General features: G+C 39.0%; 1 protein-coding gene and 1 pseudogene across 1 annotated transcript in view; one reads left to right on the top strand and one right to left on the bottom strand.

Annotated features, from left to right (window-relative positions):
• SLC25A17 (solute carrier family 25 member 17) overlaps positions 1-3,062 on the top strand; it is a 41,060-nt gene extending 37,998 nt beyond the window's left edge. Inside the window, exons 8-9 of the mRNA XM_032416371.1 lie at positions 809-891; positions 2,561-3,062. Of these exons, the coding sequence (XP_032272262.1) occupies positions 809-891; positions 2,561-2,708 (231 nt within the window). The 3' untranslated portion in view covers positions 2,709-3,062. The remainder of the gene's footprint in view (positions 1-808; positions 892-2,560) is intronic.
• A 12,022-nt stretch (positions 3,063-15,084) lies between these two features.
• LOC116639904 lies at positions 15,085-17,131 on the bottom strand (annotated as a pseudogene).
• Between the last annotated feature and the right edge of the window lie 253 nt (positions 17,132-17,384).

Below are 17,384 nucleotides of genomic sequence, written 5' to 3'. Positions count from 1 at the left end.
GTTGGTTAAGCGACTGCCTTCGGCTCAGGTCATGATCCTGGAGTCCCTGGATCGAGTCCCGCATCGGGCTCCCTGCTCGGCAGGGAGTCTGCTTCTCCCTCTGACCCTCCCCCCTCTCATGTGCTCGCTCTCTCTCATTCTCTCTCTCTCAAATAAATAAAAATCTTTAAAAAAAAAAGTGTTTCTACTGATGTGCTATTTTTAAATTGGTACTTAATATAAGGAAATTCAGCATCTAAATAAATGTATTTTGATACTTCTATAATGTAATCATATAATGTGAAGAGCTTAGACTATAGTGGTTCTAACTGATTAGTTTATAAGAACTTTCTAAAGGACTAGAGGGTAAGCCATACCATCAATATCTAAATCTTCATTGTGGGCATGTTTGTTTTCTTTTGAGGGAGTATTTTCCCCAAAATTCTCTGAAGTAAAAATTCATGCTTGCTTCATTGAAAAATATTTCTTATTTATTTATTTATTTTATTTATTTGAGAAGAGAGAGCAGAGAGAATGGCAGAGGGGGAGAGATAGGGAGAGAGAATCTGAAGCAGACTCTACGCTGAGCACAGAGCCTGACGTGAGGCTCGATCCCGTGACCTGAACTGAAACCAAGAGTCGAACACCCAACCGACTGAGCCACCCAGGCGCCCCGAAAAATATTTCTTATTTTCATTTATTTCAGTAAAAAAGAGAAAATTCATGAAATCTGCATACTCGGATATTTTTATTACTGTATACTATAAGACATTACTCCAACATAATTTCCTCCGCAGGTAGAAATTGATCTGTTTTTCTTCTTCCCCAGTTTGGACGTCACAGACTAAACCCAGAAAACAGAACACTGGGGAGTCTTCGGAATGTTCTCTATCTTCTTCACCAACGAGTAAAGTGAGCTTTGTAGATGCTTCACATTCTGTCCTGTCTTTCAGCAGGCATCTCTGCCAGGGAGTGGCTGGATCTGCTTAACTTGTACTACTGCCTTGGCAGCGGCAGCCTAGAAACCTCTCCTTTCACGCTGTGCTCAGACACTTCTCATTTTAGGGGCTTAGTGCAATATGGCAGCATTTGGGGAAGTTACGGAAAAACTTCAGGTCTTTATTCTTTGTAACTTAGAAATACCCAGAACTCCTTTAGAGAGGGAAGCCTGCTATCATCTAACGTAGAGACTGTTCTGCCTTTAGCAGTGCTGTTGTCAATGGCTCAGCCTGCGACCTCTCTCAGAGATAGAAATAAACAGATACCGTAGCGCAGTAGTCATAGTGAGAAAGGGAGGGGGCAGTAGGAAGAGTAACAATAATTATTGTAATGATGACAGCAGTGCTGATGAGTGTTTGCTTTGTGGTAGACACTGAGCTCCGTACCTCAAACGGGTAATCTCGCTTAATCCTGACAGTGGCCCTGTGAAGCAGGTACTTTTATCGTTTCCCTGTATCATTCCATTTAGAGAATCTCAGGGGCGTCAAATAAGTCAGGGGCCTCCTTTGAAGCAAAAGCTGCTATAATTTTATAACTGTTCCTAGATATAAGATATTTTGAAAGTAAATAAATTTACTATAAAAACAATATGCTTGGGATAAAAAAAATCAAAGATAAAGAATTAGTATAAAGTTAAAACTAAATGCTCACCATACCAAGTATTGGCAAGAATGTGGAGCAACCAGAACTTTCCTGTGCTGCTGGTGGGAAAATAAAATGGTCCGACCATTTTGGAAAGTTTGGTATTTTCTTCAAAAGTTAAACATACGACTATCATAGGACCTAACCTTTCCTCTCAAGTTATGTACTCAGGAGAAATGAAATATGTCTGTGCAAAAACTTGTACACAGATATTAATAGCAGTTTTATTTGTAAGAGTCAAAAACCGGAAACAACACAAATGTCCCATCATTGGGTGAGTAGACACACAAGTTACTATCTATCTACACAGTGGAATACTGCTCATTAGAAAGGACTTACTAATACATACAACCACATGGGTGGATTTCAAAATAATTATGCCATGTGAAAGAAGTCAGACAAAAAAGAATTCATACGATATGATTCCACTTATATAAAATTTAGAAAACGCAAATACAGTACTCCCCCCTCATCCACAGTGTCCCTTCCCATGGTTTCAGGGATCCACAGTCAACCGCAGTCTGGAAGCAGATGATCCTCCTTCTCACTTACCGTCAGAAGGTTGATAGGACCTAACGCCAAGTCACAATATCTGCATCATTCACCTCACTGCATCTCAATACTTAGATATAAGAGAGAGAGGGAGAGACCACATTCCTGTAACTTGTATTACAGTATATTGTTATTCTATTTTATTATTAGCTATTGTTGTTAATCTCTTACTGTGCCTAATTTATAAGTTAGACTTTATGATAGGTGTGTATGTATAGGAAAAAAATAGGGGGTTCAGTACTAACCTCAGTTTCAGGCATCCACTGAGGGTCTTGGAACATCTTCCCTCGGGGATAAGTGGTAGCTATGATAGCCTGCTTCTTTGATCCAGGAGTTGACTTTTATGAAGAAAACCTTTTATTTTTTTTTCAAACCTCTTTTCTTTTAGGCGTTTTGGAATCATGGGACTCTACAAAGGCCTTGAAGCCAAACTGCTACAGACAGTCCTCACTGCTGCTCTCATGTTCCTGGTTTATGAGAAACTGACGGCTGCTACCTTCACAGTTATGGGGCTGAAGAGTGCCCGCAAGCACTGAGACACCTCACACTGCAAAGTGCAGAAAGATGCTCAAGATGGGGGGTTCCTTCTGTGTGAAGGGAAGTGATTCTCTTTTTATTCTTGCTGTGTGCAACATGAATTTTACCCTCATTGGCTGGAAAAGCGTCTAAGGGTAAACATGGAATATAGCCAGCTGGACCTGTCCACAACTTAATTTTTAAGATGGTTGGTTGAATTTTGTGGGGGAGGTTAGTCTAATGGTCGTACAAAAAAAAACCCATTATTGAAAACCTGAAGATGGAAGTTTGTGGGTGTTTATTGTTTTTCTTAAGGTGAATGGACTATTGCTCACATGTGTAATCTTTTCCAGTTAAAATCTTTCTTAAATTTACCAGCTGTTCTTGTCCTCTGATTCTAGGGGCACATTTAATACCATATAATTCTTCTCGTATACTTTTGTATGTTTTAATCTTGGTATTTTCCTCACTAAAAATATTATGATTGTTCTACAGGCATGACTTTATTTTTGTTGAACTTCTTTCCTCCTGCTTAAGGAAAGGTGTCTCCTTTAGTACATGAGCTATTTATTTTGTGGGAGAAATGAAAATGATTAATCCCAAATGATTCTCTTATAAACTATTTGTGAACATCACTTATTCATTAGTATTTGACATGATTAAAAATATTTATTTTGAATCAGCCCTTTCATTACAAAAGGCTTGAAGTTTTTATGTTCATCCATACAAGCCCCATCAAGTTGAGTCCCAATAAACTGTCAACACAGAAGACATTTTAAAAAGATGCCTTTATTCAGGTACCACATTGGGTTTACAACTAGCTCGTAAAAATCATAGAAAAGGGAGAAGGAGCAGGTACCCTGTTTAGGCTCCGGAATATTCTCTCCCTTTACAAAGTCCTGGTGGAGGCTATCTCTTTTGAGTATAAACATCTGATTGAGGTTATTTCTATTTGGAAACATTTCTTATAGTCCTGCTATTCAAAGTGTATGCATCAATCAGCAGCATTGACATCACCTGGGAGCTTGTTGGGCACGCAATCCCAGACCTTCTGAATCATAGTCTGCAGTTTAACAAGATCCCCGGGTGATTCACACTCACATTAAAGTCTGAGAGACCTTAGAGCCCCTGACTCAACAGAAGCTATGATTGGTTTCAATGATAGAAACCAAGACAAAGATTTTTCTCAAAGGAAAGTTGGACTAATGGATTAAATAAAAAACCCCTGAGAAGGGCGCCTGGGTGGCTCAGTTGGTTAGGTGACTGCCTTCGGCTCAGGTCATGATCCTGGAGTCCCGGGATCGAGTCCCGCATCGGGCTCCCTGCTGAGCAGGGAGTCTGCTTCTCCCTCTGACCCTCCCCCCTCTCATGTGCTCTCTCTCTCTCAAATAAATAAAATCTTTAACAAAAAAAAAAAAAAAACCCTGAGAAAACTGAGTGCCCCACATCATCCTTTACTTTCGCCTCATAGCACGTTTGAAGGTGGTTGGACTTTTATTATGCAGCTAGGGGTGAATTTAGGCCTCTCAAGCCACCCGAGAGGCAAACTCTGAGAGGTCATTTGAGAATAGCCCTTTGGGTTCCTGTGACTTAGTTTTTGTCCCTATAACAAAATGACAGGCTTTTCATTTATAAGTCTAATTCAGTTGGAGTCAGAGAGAGGAACAATGAAGTGTCTATGGACTCCAGTATTTAGTTCAATTTTGAAAGTGGAAATTTATTTCTCTTATTTCCTCTCTGGTCCCTGTGGTAATTTAAAAATAGGTGATTATCAAGCTCCTGATAATTGGAAGATGGTTGTGTTGTTCTAGAAAGCAAGATTTAGGAGGGGCTCATAATCTGGGAACTAGACTAAACACTCGTCCCCTATTGAAGACAGAGAATTGGCCTCATTACTACCTTTTATTTTACTTTAAGGTTTGTGTGTGTCTGTGGTAAGGCTTCGGTGGGAAGCACAAAACTTACTTTGATTTTTATGCAGGAGAAGAATGATCATAAAAGTGCAATGTGTGTGATTTTGTTGTTTTAATTATGCAGTGCACTTTGGAAACTGAATTTTGAGCTCAGGTTGGTATGTTAGAATAATTTCCAAGTCAAATTATATAGTTAAATGAAGTGTTTATGATGTGAAAATCTATTTGATGCTTCTTTTTTCTGATTTTATGAGCAAACAATTTAATACTGAGGTTTTATGCTCCCTATGAAAGGAAGCTTACAGACTCACTAGTTGAAACTAGGTAATGACTCACCCAGTTTTGTAAAACCTTTGATTAATAATAAGTTATTTGAGAAGACTAAGGAGCTGAAGTGTATACTGCAGAAATGGAAATTTTTATTTTTGATTCCTCATGCAGTTTCTCTAGAATGTGAGGATAAGAGCCTTTGGGGTTATATTAGTGTCGCTGCAGTAGAAAATTTAATTTCTGTAAGTATTTAATCTGTGTTTTGAAGTGGACACTGATATTTCTACCCTCCTCTATTTTACAATTAAGTTTGAAATGCAGAAACAGGATTGACAGTAAGAACATAAGCAGTGGGAGCTAGAATCTGGGGTTTTATTCCCAGCTCAGCCACCGACTGACTAGCACATTACGTCATCTCCGTATGCTTCAGCTTTCTGATGAGTGAAGATAATACTCACTACCCACTTGAGAGGATGTTTAAGAGCTAATGATGTCAACTAAATCCCTTTATGATCGCCAGAGAGGGAAAATCTGAGTGAAACTTTTGACTGTGCCTAGATTTATATAGCAGTTTTTCTTAAAGCTTCAGCACTTTCTTATCTTATAACCCCCATATCTCTGTGAAGGACAAGGAACAGTGTCCCATTTAAGGAACAAGGAAATCGAGACAGGACTATCAATTGACTTGCCTCGTTGGAATCAGGACAAGAGTTGAGTTTCCTGCAGTCAAGCGTAAGGATGAAAAGAATGGATTCTGGAATTAGACCTAGGTTCAACTCTGGCCCCACTCCTTACCAGCTGTGAGAACAAAGTGATTACTGAACTTGTATAAAACTCAGTTTCCTCAACTGTGAAATGGAGGTCTTGATAAACCTACGTGTGATTGTGAGGATTAAAGAGATCATATATATAAATTGCTTAGCACAGTGCTTGCCACGTGAGAAGAGCTAGATAAATGTTAGCAATGACTTTTATCATAATATGATTATTACTGTCGAGGGGGCCGGCTGTTTGAATAGATCACACCAGTGAGTGGAAATCACTCTGGGTTTTGAGCCAGACCTGGCTTCAGATTTTCATTCTGTTGCTTAATAGCATCCTGGCCACAGACAAGTTGCTTGCTCACCTTTCTGAATCTGTGTCTTCATCTGTCCGATGGAAATGATTCCCTCACAAGGCTGTAATACATGTACAGATATCTATATAGAGATATATATATCTTCTTTAATCCTCAGAACAGCCTTGCAAGGTAATCCTTTCTATTGGACAGATGGAGAGATATATATGTGCGTCTGGCACAGTACATGAAATATATATATATGCTTAATGCTGGTTTTTATATTGAGATATATATAACATTATATTAGTTTTGGGTATACAACATAATGATTCGATATATGTTTATATTGCAAAACAACCACCACAATAAGTCTAGTTAACATCTGTCACCAAAATATCCATCAGATGAATGCTGTTTGAACCAAGAAAATCAGCTAGGTTTTACTTTGGGGCAATCTTTCCTCTTTCCATTTGTTTGAATTGTGGCCATTTCTTTTCTGGGAGCCTTATCGGTGTATCTCCTCAAAAGAGAAGTCAAAACCAGTAATTTCATGTTTTGTTCAATATTCAAATTAAGCCCCCCAAATATTGATCAGTTAATCAGTAAAATACAAACTGGTTCAACAGCAGAAAGTCACTGGCTGAGATAGTGTTCATCTTGACTCTCTGGAAAAACTAGGAAGAGTGCCTTTGTGGAGCCCAATACCACACATCTAAGGAGAGCCCTTCCTCTGGGCAGCTGAATTACTTACCTGGCAATGTTAAATGTCAGCAGGATACCAAATATATACAAAGGCTCAATTACAGGATATTTACATATGCAGTAAATACAACTGTGACTTGCAGGGTTTTTACCATCATTGGAGTGAAAGGGCCTTGGGTTATACTGGTAGCCCCTGAAAAGCATGTTCAGTGGGACATAATGGACAAGAAAAAAGTTTTTCACGGACTGGGCAAGAGAAGGAAAGAAAGTTACTATTTAAAGACAGAAACTGAGGGGCGCCTGGGTGGCTCAGTCAGTTAAGTGTCTGCCTTCAGCTCAGGTCATGACCCAGGAGTCCCGGGATCAAGCCCTACATCAGGCTCCCTGCTCAGTGGGGACTCTGCTTCTCCCTCTCTCTCTGCTGCTCCCCCTGCTTGTGCTCTCGCTCTCTCTCTCTCTCAAATAAACAAATCTTAAAAAAAAAAAAGACAAAGTGAAAAGGAAATTAGAAGATGGAAATGGGAGTAGGAGCTCCCTACTGAACCTAGAGACACTCTGCTACTTGAAAGATCATTTCCTGTCCTGGAAGAACTTATATCTAGGGGAAGACATGTCTTGGATTTTGAATTACAGTAGTCCATCTGTATCTCTGTCTTCCCCTAGATATAAGTTTTTTATTTTAAAAAAAATAAAAGATTGTACATGTTTTTAGAATTCTTGCACTCTGGTGTTTTCTTGGTTGTTGATTTTCAGTTTTTCAGATTTCCTTAATTAGTTCACACTTTTTTTTTTTTTTTAAGATTTTATTTATTTATTTGACAGAGAGAGACACAGTGAGAGAGCGAACACAAGCAGGGGGAGTGGGAGAGAGAGAAGCAGGCTCCCTGGCGAGCGGGGAGCCTGATGGAGGGCTTGACCCCAGGACCCTGGGATCATGACCTGAGCCGAAGGCAGACGCTTGATGACTGAGCCACCCAGGCACCCCAGTTCACACTTTATTGAGTATACTTTATTTTGCTAGTCAATTGACTCCTTTATCCTTCATTATTTCTTTGCTTTAATTGGAGTCATCAAAATTATTTACCTTGTGGTACACCAAATTCTTTCATGTGTGCTTTATTCTTGTTTTGCTTTAGTCTCTATAGAACCCATTGGCAGAGTAGATGGCCAGCCAAGTAGGTGATTCCCTATGGAGGAACTTTTATTAAATTGCAGATTCCTATTCTAGGAATAACATTTTATCCATTTATTCAAGAAATATTACCTATCATATCCAAGCACTATGCCAATTGCTGGGATAATCCAGTCTCTGTCTTCATATAGCTCATTGTGCAATATGGGAGACAGACAAAAAACAACTTGGAATTTTACCACTGATGAGTTCTGATGAGAAATGTAAGTGTTCACAGTTGCTTCGGGAGCGTGGGAAGGCTGGGGCTGACTGTCTTCGTCTATGTGATCAGAAGGCAACCTATGAATTAGCAACATACCAAGAAGTAGGTAAAGGACCTTCTTGACAGAAGAAATAAATAGCATTTGCAAAGTAGAAACAGGATGATGCTTTGTACCTTGTACGTTGAATTAGATCCAGACACTTCTCAACCTAGATCTTGGAGTTGAACACATGTTGGAATTGGGAAGGGGTGGAGCATCTTCAGGTCACTGAGAGCCTGCAACAAGGCAAAAGAAGTGTTCATGACCCTCAATTTTTGACAGTTTTGACTACAGTTACACTTGGATCTAAAGAAGGAAGATACATTCCTATACTCTATGAATCTAAAATCTAATTTTACACATCTTTTGAAAATTAGACATAACACGTATCAGTTAGTTCCACCTCTGTGAAGATAGGCCAGCAGGAGCGGTTCAGGCTTACTGAGAACTGCTGTTACCGTATAGACTTACACATTATCTTGATCAATATGGAAATGTTTACTTGGTAAACAGTTTGGAGCCTAGTTGAGGCTAAAATCCTGAATACTTTCTCATGCATTTGTTAGTGTGTTAAAAATTTAAAAAGTAGGGCGCCTGGCTGGCTTAGTTGGTGGAGCAAGCGACTCTTGATCTTGGGGTCATGAGTTCTAGTCCCATGTTGGGTGTAGAGATTACTAAAAAAAAAAATATATATATATATAAAAGCAGTGAAGACTTAAGGGGAATTTAAAAATTGAGGAAGTCTTTTGTTTTTTAATTGCAAGTAGGTGTGACATTTACAGATTTTTTTCCTAACGCATTCATTCTCATTTTATTCTCTATTGTGAGATTTATTTAAATTACTTATTTACTGTATAGATGGGGAAATTGAGACATGGATCTGGCTTAGGTCACATAGCAAAGGATTGGACGTCAGAAATAGGAATTCAGACCTCCTGATATTCTATCCAGCGATCTTTCACTGGCTTGTACTGCTTGGAGATAACTGTATTTTCTATTTTGGTTTAAATTTTTTCGTTTAGCTTTTGTTTTTTCTTATAAAAATAATACATAGTCATCATAAAAATTTCAGAAAATATAGAAAAGAATGAAGAGAATAAAGTTATATTCCTATATATGTGTGTATACATACCTATATTCCCAATGTCTAGAAATCACTGCTAATATTTTAGTATATCTATTTTCAGACTTGTTTAAATATGTACATGTATATATATGTACACACAGATATGTTTAGATAGGGTTTTTTTTTTTAAAGATTTTATTTATTTGAGAGAAAGAGCACACATGAGCAGGGGGAGGAACAGAGGGAGAGGGACAAGCAGACTCTGTGCTGAGCACAGAGCCCATTTGGGGCTCAATCCTACAACCCCAAGATCACAACCCAAGCTGAAATCAAGAATCAGATGCTTAACCGACTGAGCCGCTCAGGTGTCCCTAGATAGGTTTTGTTTTTTTTTAATGAAATCATAGGTATATTATAGGTAGGGGGTTTTTTAAATAAAATCAAACTGGGGCGCCTGGGTGGCTCAGTTGTTAAGCATCTGCCTTCGGCTCAGGTCATGATCCCAGAGTCCTGGGATTGAGCCCTGCATCGGGCTCCCTGCTCTGCGGGAAGCCTGTTTCTCCCTCTCCCTCTCCCTCTGCTTGTGATCCTGCTCTCACTGTGTCTCTCTGTCAAATATATAAATAAAATCTTTTTAAAAAAATAAAATAAAATAAAAATAAAAAAATAAAATCAAACTGCCTAATTTTGTAAAATTTCATCTCAAATATAATTTAATGTCAAATATCTGCATCGTAATTTTAGTTCTTCATAGAATTGTACTGTGTGGTTGTATCCTTATTTAGTTAGTCTCCTATTGATGGACTTTTAGGTTGTTTCCAATTTTTTGCTATTATAAATAATGTGATAAGATCCTTAATATATGCATCTTTTTGCCCTTTTCTGATTATTTTGTTAAGAAAAATGTTCAGGAATCCAGTTACTGGGTCAAAAGTTATGCCTACTGTGACATTATGTTATTAAATTAAAACTTCACCTATCCCTTTATGTTCATTGTCACTTTGGACTATGTAAACACTTTATTTCTCCCTTCACCTCTACTTTGCCAAGCTGCAGGAGAAATTCCATTTGGAGTATGACAGGGAAGAAGTGCTATATGCCACGGGGTGGGCTTTAGATGCTTTTGCTTTTAATTCTTCTGAAATACAGAATTAAATGAGGTGTATCAAAAGTTCTAGAGGAGTTTAGAGCTGAAAATTAGATTTCTTCCAGCAGGTGGCTGAGATCACTTAAATATCACATACTGAAGTACAATAATAAAAGCTACCATTTATTGAGCATCTACTATACACCAGATGCCATAGTAGATGCTTTGCATATATTATCTTATTTAATCCCACAAAGATTCCAAAGCCCATGTACTTTCTTTTTTTTTTTTTAATTTTATTTATTTATTTGTGAGAGAGGCAGAGACAGAGCATAAGTAGGGAGAGGGGCGGAGGGAGAGGGAGAAGCAGACTCCCCACTGAGCAGGGAGCCTGACATGGGGCTCAATCCCAGGACCCTGGGATCATGACCTGAGCTGAAGGCAGATGCTTAACCAGCTGAGCCACCCAGGTGCGCCAAGCCCAAGTACTTTCTATAGTTCTCCCCTTCGACCTTTGTTTCTACGTCTGCATCCTAGTCCCTGTGCCTTTGTTAGATGGCAAATTCCAGAGGGCAGGGACTTGCTGTTCATCATTTTGTGAATTGCCATAAACATGGGGTTACATGGGGAGCCTGGGTGGTTCAGTCAGTTAAGCGTCTCCCTTCGGCTCAGGTTATGATCCCAGAGTCCTGGGATCAAGTCCCGCATCAGGCTCCCTGCTCGGCAGGAAGCCTGCTTCTCTCTCTCCCACTCCCCCTGCTTGTGTTCCCTCTCTCGCTGTGTCTCTCTCTGTCAAATAAATAAATAAAATCTTTAAAAAAAAAAACAAACATGGGGTTACATTGGGCTGGGGTCTCTATAGAAATGCTTTATGATTATGAAGCTTTTGAAATCAAAAAAAAAAAATCAAGGACTACTTTTCCAAGTTACCTGTGTTGACTTAATGTTTCTAGTTTTTATTTAAATGCTAGTTAGTTAATATATAGGGTAATATTGGTTTCAGGAGTAGAATTTAGTGGTTCATCACTTACATAACATCACCTGGTGGTGCTCATCTTAACAAGTGCCCTCCTTTATCCACATCACCCGTTTAGCCCATCCCCCACCCATCTCCCTCCATCAACCCTCAGTGTGTTCTCTATAGTTAAGAGTCCGTTTGGGTGCCTGCATGGCTCAGTCAGTTAAGCATCTACCTTTGGCTCAGGTTATGATCCCAGAGTCCTGGGATCAAGTCCTGCGTCGGGCTCCTGCTCAGCAGGGAGCCTGCTTCTTCCTCTGCCTGCGGCTCCCCCTCCTTGTTCTCTCTCTCTCTCTGACAAATAAATAAATAAATAAAATCTTAAAAAAAAAAAAAAGAATCTGTTTTATGGTTTGCCTCCCTTTTCTCCCTGCCATATTCATCTGTTTTGTTTCTTAAATTCCTGATATGAGTGAAATCATATGGTATTTGTCTTTCTCTGACTGACTTACTTCACTTAGCATAATACACTCTAGCTCCATCTGCTTTGTTGACTTTTTAATTTATAAATAAGCTCCTATTTGATAGAAAATGGCTGGGCTTTTTCATTTTGCAATTGCAGATACGGAAAAATCTTCAGGCCACCAGAGGGCCTTGCAGTCAACCTCCTATATCATCCTCATTGTAAATCACTGCTGTCAGAGATGCTTAGTGAAATTTGGTCTCAATTAAACCAAAAAAAAAAGAACATTCTTAGACCCGCTTAGCAATCTAAATAGGAACTGTGGCTTGAACTTGGTGGAGCTCTACCTAGAAACACCTTTTTTTATCTATAAAAGCAAGGGATGGAGTAGGAGGTATTTTGCTGGAATTATATTCTTTTACTTTTTCCTTCCCCCAAGCATAAGCCTACCCTTTTAATTTGTCATCCATAATTTATAGTCTTCTCTTGGCCAGATAATAAAACCAGTAGCTCTCAATATCAATAGAAATCAAAGTCAAGGAAACAAAGGACAGTTTTTGGCCAGAACATCCACCGCTTTCTAAGGTGTAACCAACTAGAGCTCTCATTGATCTGTGATATTAATTTATTTCACAAACATTTACGGAGTACATTCGTACCAGGCACCTGCTAAGCACTGGCCTACAGATATGATCATCGTCCTTATATATTGCTTTGTAGTTTGTAAAAACAATCTGGCATCGATTGTCTTACTTGGTACTCACTTCATACGTCTGAGATGAATTAGGCAGATGATATCTCTATTTTCTAAGGGTGGAGACAGGTTCAGAATGGTTAAATGACTCACAGATACACAACCAGTGACAGAGTAGGATGTGAACAGAAAGAGGTCTTCTGACTCCAAGTCCCACCATTTCCCACAGCACCATGCTGTCTTCCTGGAAGAAGTGAGCCTGTTATTCTCCAGGGAGGACTTGAGGGGTATAATATGCCAAAGGACTCAAGGTTGAAAATGGATATGTTTTAGCTACTTGATGGTTTTGATTGTTTAGTAAAATAAGCTACTTAGAAAATAAGTTCAAAAGCTTTCCAGTACTGTTTCTCTTCTTTCCAAAAATGGAAGGGTAGGTTCAGTATGCAGGCAATGGGGGAAAAGGGGGATTTTTTTTTTTTACTACTTGATTGACATATTTGCTGAGAATTTAACTCTTTCAAGTCTCTGAGTACCCAAATCTTTCCCGGAGGTATGGTTTATGCAGTAATGCCCATGTTAAAAAAAACAGGGCCATCATTTGAGTATCAAGCTGGGGTAGGGTTGTCCCTCACACAAAGTGCCTTTTATTTCTTTAGTCATTTTTGGAACATAATACCCTGCGTAGAGCTCTATCCAGTACCTTCTGCACTAAGTTGTATTTCTCTCTTTACTTACCTACCTCCCTCAATAGATTAAGAGCTCCGAATCCTCATCACCATCCCAGGCTTTATGAGTACTCTGTGACTATCAGTCCAATGAAATTATATATTGAGGGAGATGGGGCATAGTATTGAATTTGGGTTTTTCTAAACCAGAGTACCTAGAGTTGCAATCCCTATGATAATATATATTTTGACCAAAAAGTAAGACATAGCTTCCCTAATATTTAAGTACCTTAGCAATTTTACCATATTAAATACAATATGGTACATGCACGCTTACCTTAGTCTGAACTGAATAAAGTGTGGGATGTGTCCAGGCAGAAGGGAGCTGAGAAGTAAATTCATAAGCTTAAGAACAGAAAAAATTCAATGTAATTAAAGCAAGAATGCTGACATTATCCTTTATCACATTATGTTATTTGTTCGTCTAGTGCTCGTGTTCCTGGAGTGCAGGTTTCATTGTGTCTCCAGTACCCAACAGTGAGACTTAATAATGGTGCTTAAGAAGTAGTGTTGCTTATACCAAGGACACTCTGTTAATTGAGAAGTCAAGAAATAATTTTTGAGCATCTGCCATGTGCCAGCCACATTGCTAAGCAGCAGGAATATACTGGGAAGAAGACAGATGATGTCCCTACTCTTGTGGGACTTCAATTGCAATGGAGAGAGACAGACAATGAGCATATAAACCAGTAAGGTGATTTTTGGTACAGTGCTGTGAAGGGTATAATGCAGGGAGCATACTCACCTAACATACTTTAACAGATAGTTACCAGCGTCCATGTGAGAGAGAGAGTATTCATACAAAGTGGGCACAATTTTTTGTATATTGATCTCATCCCTTGCCACCTTGCTGAACTTACTTACTAATTCTAACAGTTTTTTAATGGATTCCTGTATACAAGAGTGTGTCATCTGAGCATATAGGACTTTTTAGTTCTTCCTTTCCAATCTGAATGCCTTTTATTTATTTTTCTTGTCTAATTGCTCAGCCAGAACTTCCAGTACAATGTCAAGTAGATATGGTGAAAGCAGACATCCTTGTCTTGTTCCTGATATTGGACAGAAAGCATTCAGCCTTTCACCACTGAGAATGATGTTAGCTGTGGGTTTTTTGTAGATTCCCTCCATTGTTTCTTTGCTTGCAATCAGTCCGTTAACCTTGGACTGAGCACTCAGCACTTTTAGCCATTCTCAGCAACGTGTGATAATATGCTAATACGGTATTTCTATCATCATTTGCAATGCTATTTCTTTATGCACTAAACTGTTTTCATTTATTGCTTTGTTTTGTCTTAACCATTTGTATAGAAATCTTTCTAAAGTGGTAAATATTCCTGGCCATGTCAAGTGTAATAGAATACATATAATACATACATATTATATGTTTATAATAAATATTATATACATATAATATATCATATATTATATCATAAATACATATAATTCAACTGTTGCTTTAAAACTTGGACATAATTGTGATGTATTACCATGCTAGCTAGTAATGTGGGGCTGCCTTTGGGAGATTATTGGATAGTTTGGCCCTTCAAAGAGTCCTTCCAAACTGCTGTACGTTTTGAGTATCTGTGTCTGCTTTTTACAATACAGATTGTCCTGTTCCTAGTTGTTAATTGGCATTTTTTCTGACCTTAATATGCCTGCCTCTGAGAACATTCTCTTCTAATAGGCAATATCTAATCTCCTGAGGACCAGGCTGCCAGAGAACCAAAATATTTAGAAGATTTTGTAAAATAAGGGTAAATAAACTGAGGAATAAATTCTCCTGTGAATTAAGTGCATGAACTTTCCAATACCTTGTTTAGTTAAATGCCTTTCATTTCCTAGGTGCTCAGTTCTGTTCTGAATGAATCACTGTTGGGTGTGAGGTATTACTATATCATAAATAAAATTCTTTTTTAGAGGCTTGTACTAGTTCTCCCCACCTCATCCCCATTCCTAGTCAGTTTTCATGAGTTGAACTCCCCCTATTTCTCTTACTGCTCCAGTACATGAATGTTCATAGCAGCCTTATTCATAATCACCACAAAATCAAAACAACCTAATGTCAAATAAATAATTGTCATATTAATTTGAACAATAGAATATTTTGTAGCAATTAAAGTGAACAAATTAGAGCTATATTCAGCAACATGGATGAATCACACAATATTGTATAAAAGAGACCAGACATAAAATTTTACTTAATATATGATTACATTTATATAAATCTCAAAAACAGTGTTAGAAGTCAAGAGAGCTGTTACCTTTAGGGAGGAAGAAAGGGGCAGTAAGACATGACTAAAATAAGGCAGAAAGGTAGAAAGTAAAAAGGTGAAAATGGATATACCAAGCAAATACTAAACCAATGGAAAGCTGGTTGATGTTAAAGGAAAAAGTATTTTGCAGGTTAGGAAAGGTCATGAGGTAATGGTAAAATGGATAAATCACCAGGAAGAGGTCAAAGTCCTAAACCTAGATGCACCTAATAACATAGACTCTAATGCATAAGATGGTCAGAATTACAAAAAGAAACTGACAGATCCCACAAGCACATGGAGATCTTAACATATCTCCATTCTGAAAATTAGGTAGGCTGAAGACTTTTTGAGCCATATCTGATAATTATTCACCCCCAAATTAGAAAATACATTTTCAAGCACACTTAGAACACTTACAACAGTTCACTATCACATATTGAGCTGAAATCTGTCTCACTGAGATTTTTATCTTCTGGTCCTAGTTCTGTCTATTGGAACCATAAAGACATGTTACTCTTTCAGAGACAACCCTTCTGACTTTTAAAGACAGCTGCCATGTGTCCAGTGAGTCACATATCTGGTTTGATCAAACAGGGGTGATTGAAGAATGACCACCTCATCCGGGTGGATGGTGGTGCCACTTATTGGAATAGAAAGCATTGGTAAGCCTGGCAGAACAGGCAACAGAGATCTCCCCTTGGATGTCTAGTGGTCTTCTAAAGCTTTACATGTCCAAAATTGGTCTCTATTCTTACATAAAAATCTGCTGTTCTCCCAATGTTCCTTACCTCCACGAGCAGCATCACCATTCACTCAACTGTTCAGGCCAAAAATCTTGGAATCATTCTTTCTCCTCCTTGCTCCACTATAACAAATCCTTCCAGAATATATTGCTGTCCTACCATTTCTCCCCTTTATCTCTACCACTGAGTCCAAGCCTCTATTGCTCTTGTCTAGACCACAACAATAGCTTCTTCTTTCTTTTTCTTCATCCAACAAGAAGCCATAACTTTGTTAATGATAGAAACAGTACAAATTTCAAACCAAGCTGCAGTTATTCTTTGAAACACCAAAAAAGTCCTCGTTTTCAGATGGTTACTTTGTTAATTTCATAATAGCATTTACAATACCATTACTGTTGTTCTTCAGGGCTTGGACTGCTTTTGCTCTTGACACATTTGCTTGTGACATGACTGATTCTATGTCCTTAACCTCTACATAGGTTTCATCAACCTCTTCCTCTTCACTCTCCTCTTGTACAGTTGGAGTCTGTGTGTTTTCCTGAATGTTTGAGACAGCTTCACCTTGAACTTTGAATTTCTCAGCAGCTGCTAGTTGTGCTTGCTGAGATAAATCCTCGATCTTTGCTTCCCCAAAAACTATGTAGGTATCTGAAGCTGAGCTCTTGTAGACATCTGGTTTTGTGATGACAAAGAGGATATTCTTAGATTTCCGGATAGTGAGTCCTGTAACCCCTGTAACCTGTTGAAGACCCAGTTTGGACATAGCCTGCCGTGCCTTATTTCACTCTGGCTCTGTTTTGCTTTACTGACTGGTTCTTCATCAATTTCAGCGGCTGCGGTCAGCTGGGCTTGTTGTGTGGTTGCCTGTGTGGAATCCTGTTCCGCAAGCTCTGGTACTGATTCATTCCTGTCAGATTCTGTTCCAGACCCTGTGTCTCAGCCTGGGGCTGTGGCAACTCCTGCTGTGCAGTAGGGACGGTTTCTGTGGCTTCACCAGGCATTTTGTGCAGGGAACACGGAACCAAGATGGCCGCAGAAAGAAAGCAAGGGAGAGCATGACCCATGCCTGTTGCAGAAGGAAGCCTGGTGGGGGTGCCTGGGTGGCTCAGTCGTTTAGCGTCTGCCTTTGGCTCGGGTCATGATTCCAGAGTCCTGGGATCGAGCCCCGCATCGGGCTCCCCGCTCAGCGGGAAGCTTGCTTCTCCCTCTCCCACTCCCCTGCTTGTGTTCCCTCTCTCACTGTCTCTCTCTCTCTGTCAATTAAGTAAATAAAATCTTAAAAAAAAAAAAAGAAGGAAGCCTGGGGGAGGGGGCATCTTCTTCTTC

Source organism: Phoca vitulina, unplaced genomic scaffold (assembly GCF_004348235.1).
Source record: "Phoca vitulina isolate PV1807 unplaced genomic scaffold, GSC_HSeal_1.0 scaffold19, whole genome shotgun sequence".
NCBI lineage: Eukaryota > Metazoa > Chordata > Mammalia > Carnivora > Phocidae > Phoca > Phoca vitulina.
Note: the sequence above shows the minus strand (reverse complement) of the source record. Positions and strands in the feature narration are given on the sequence as shown.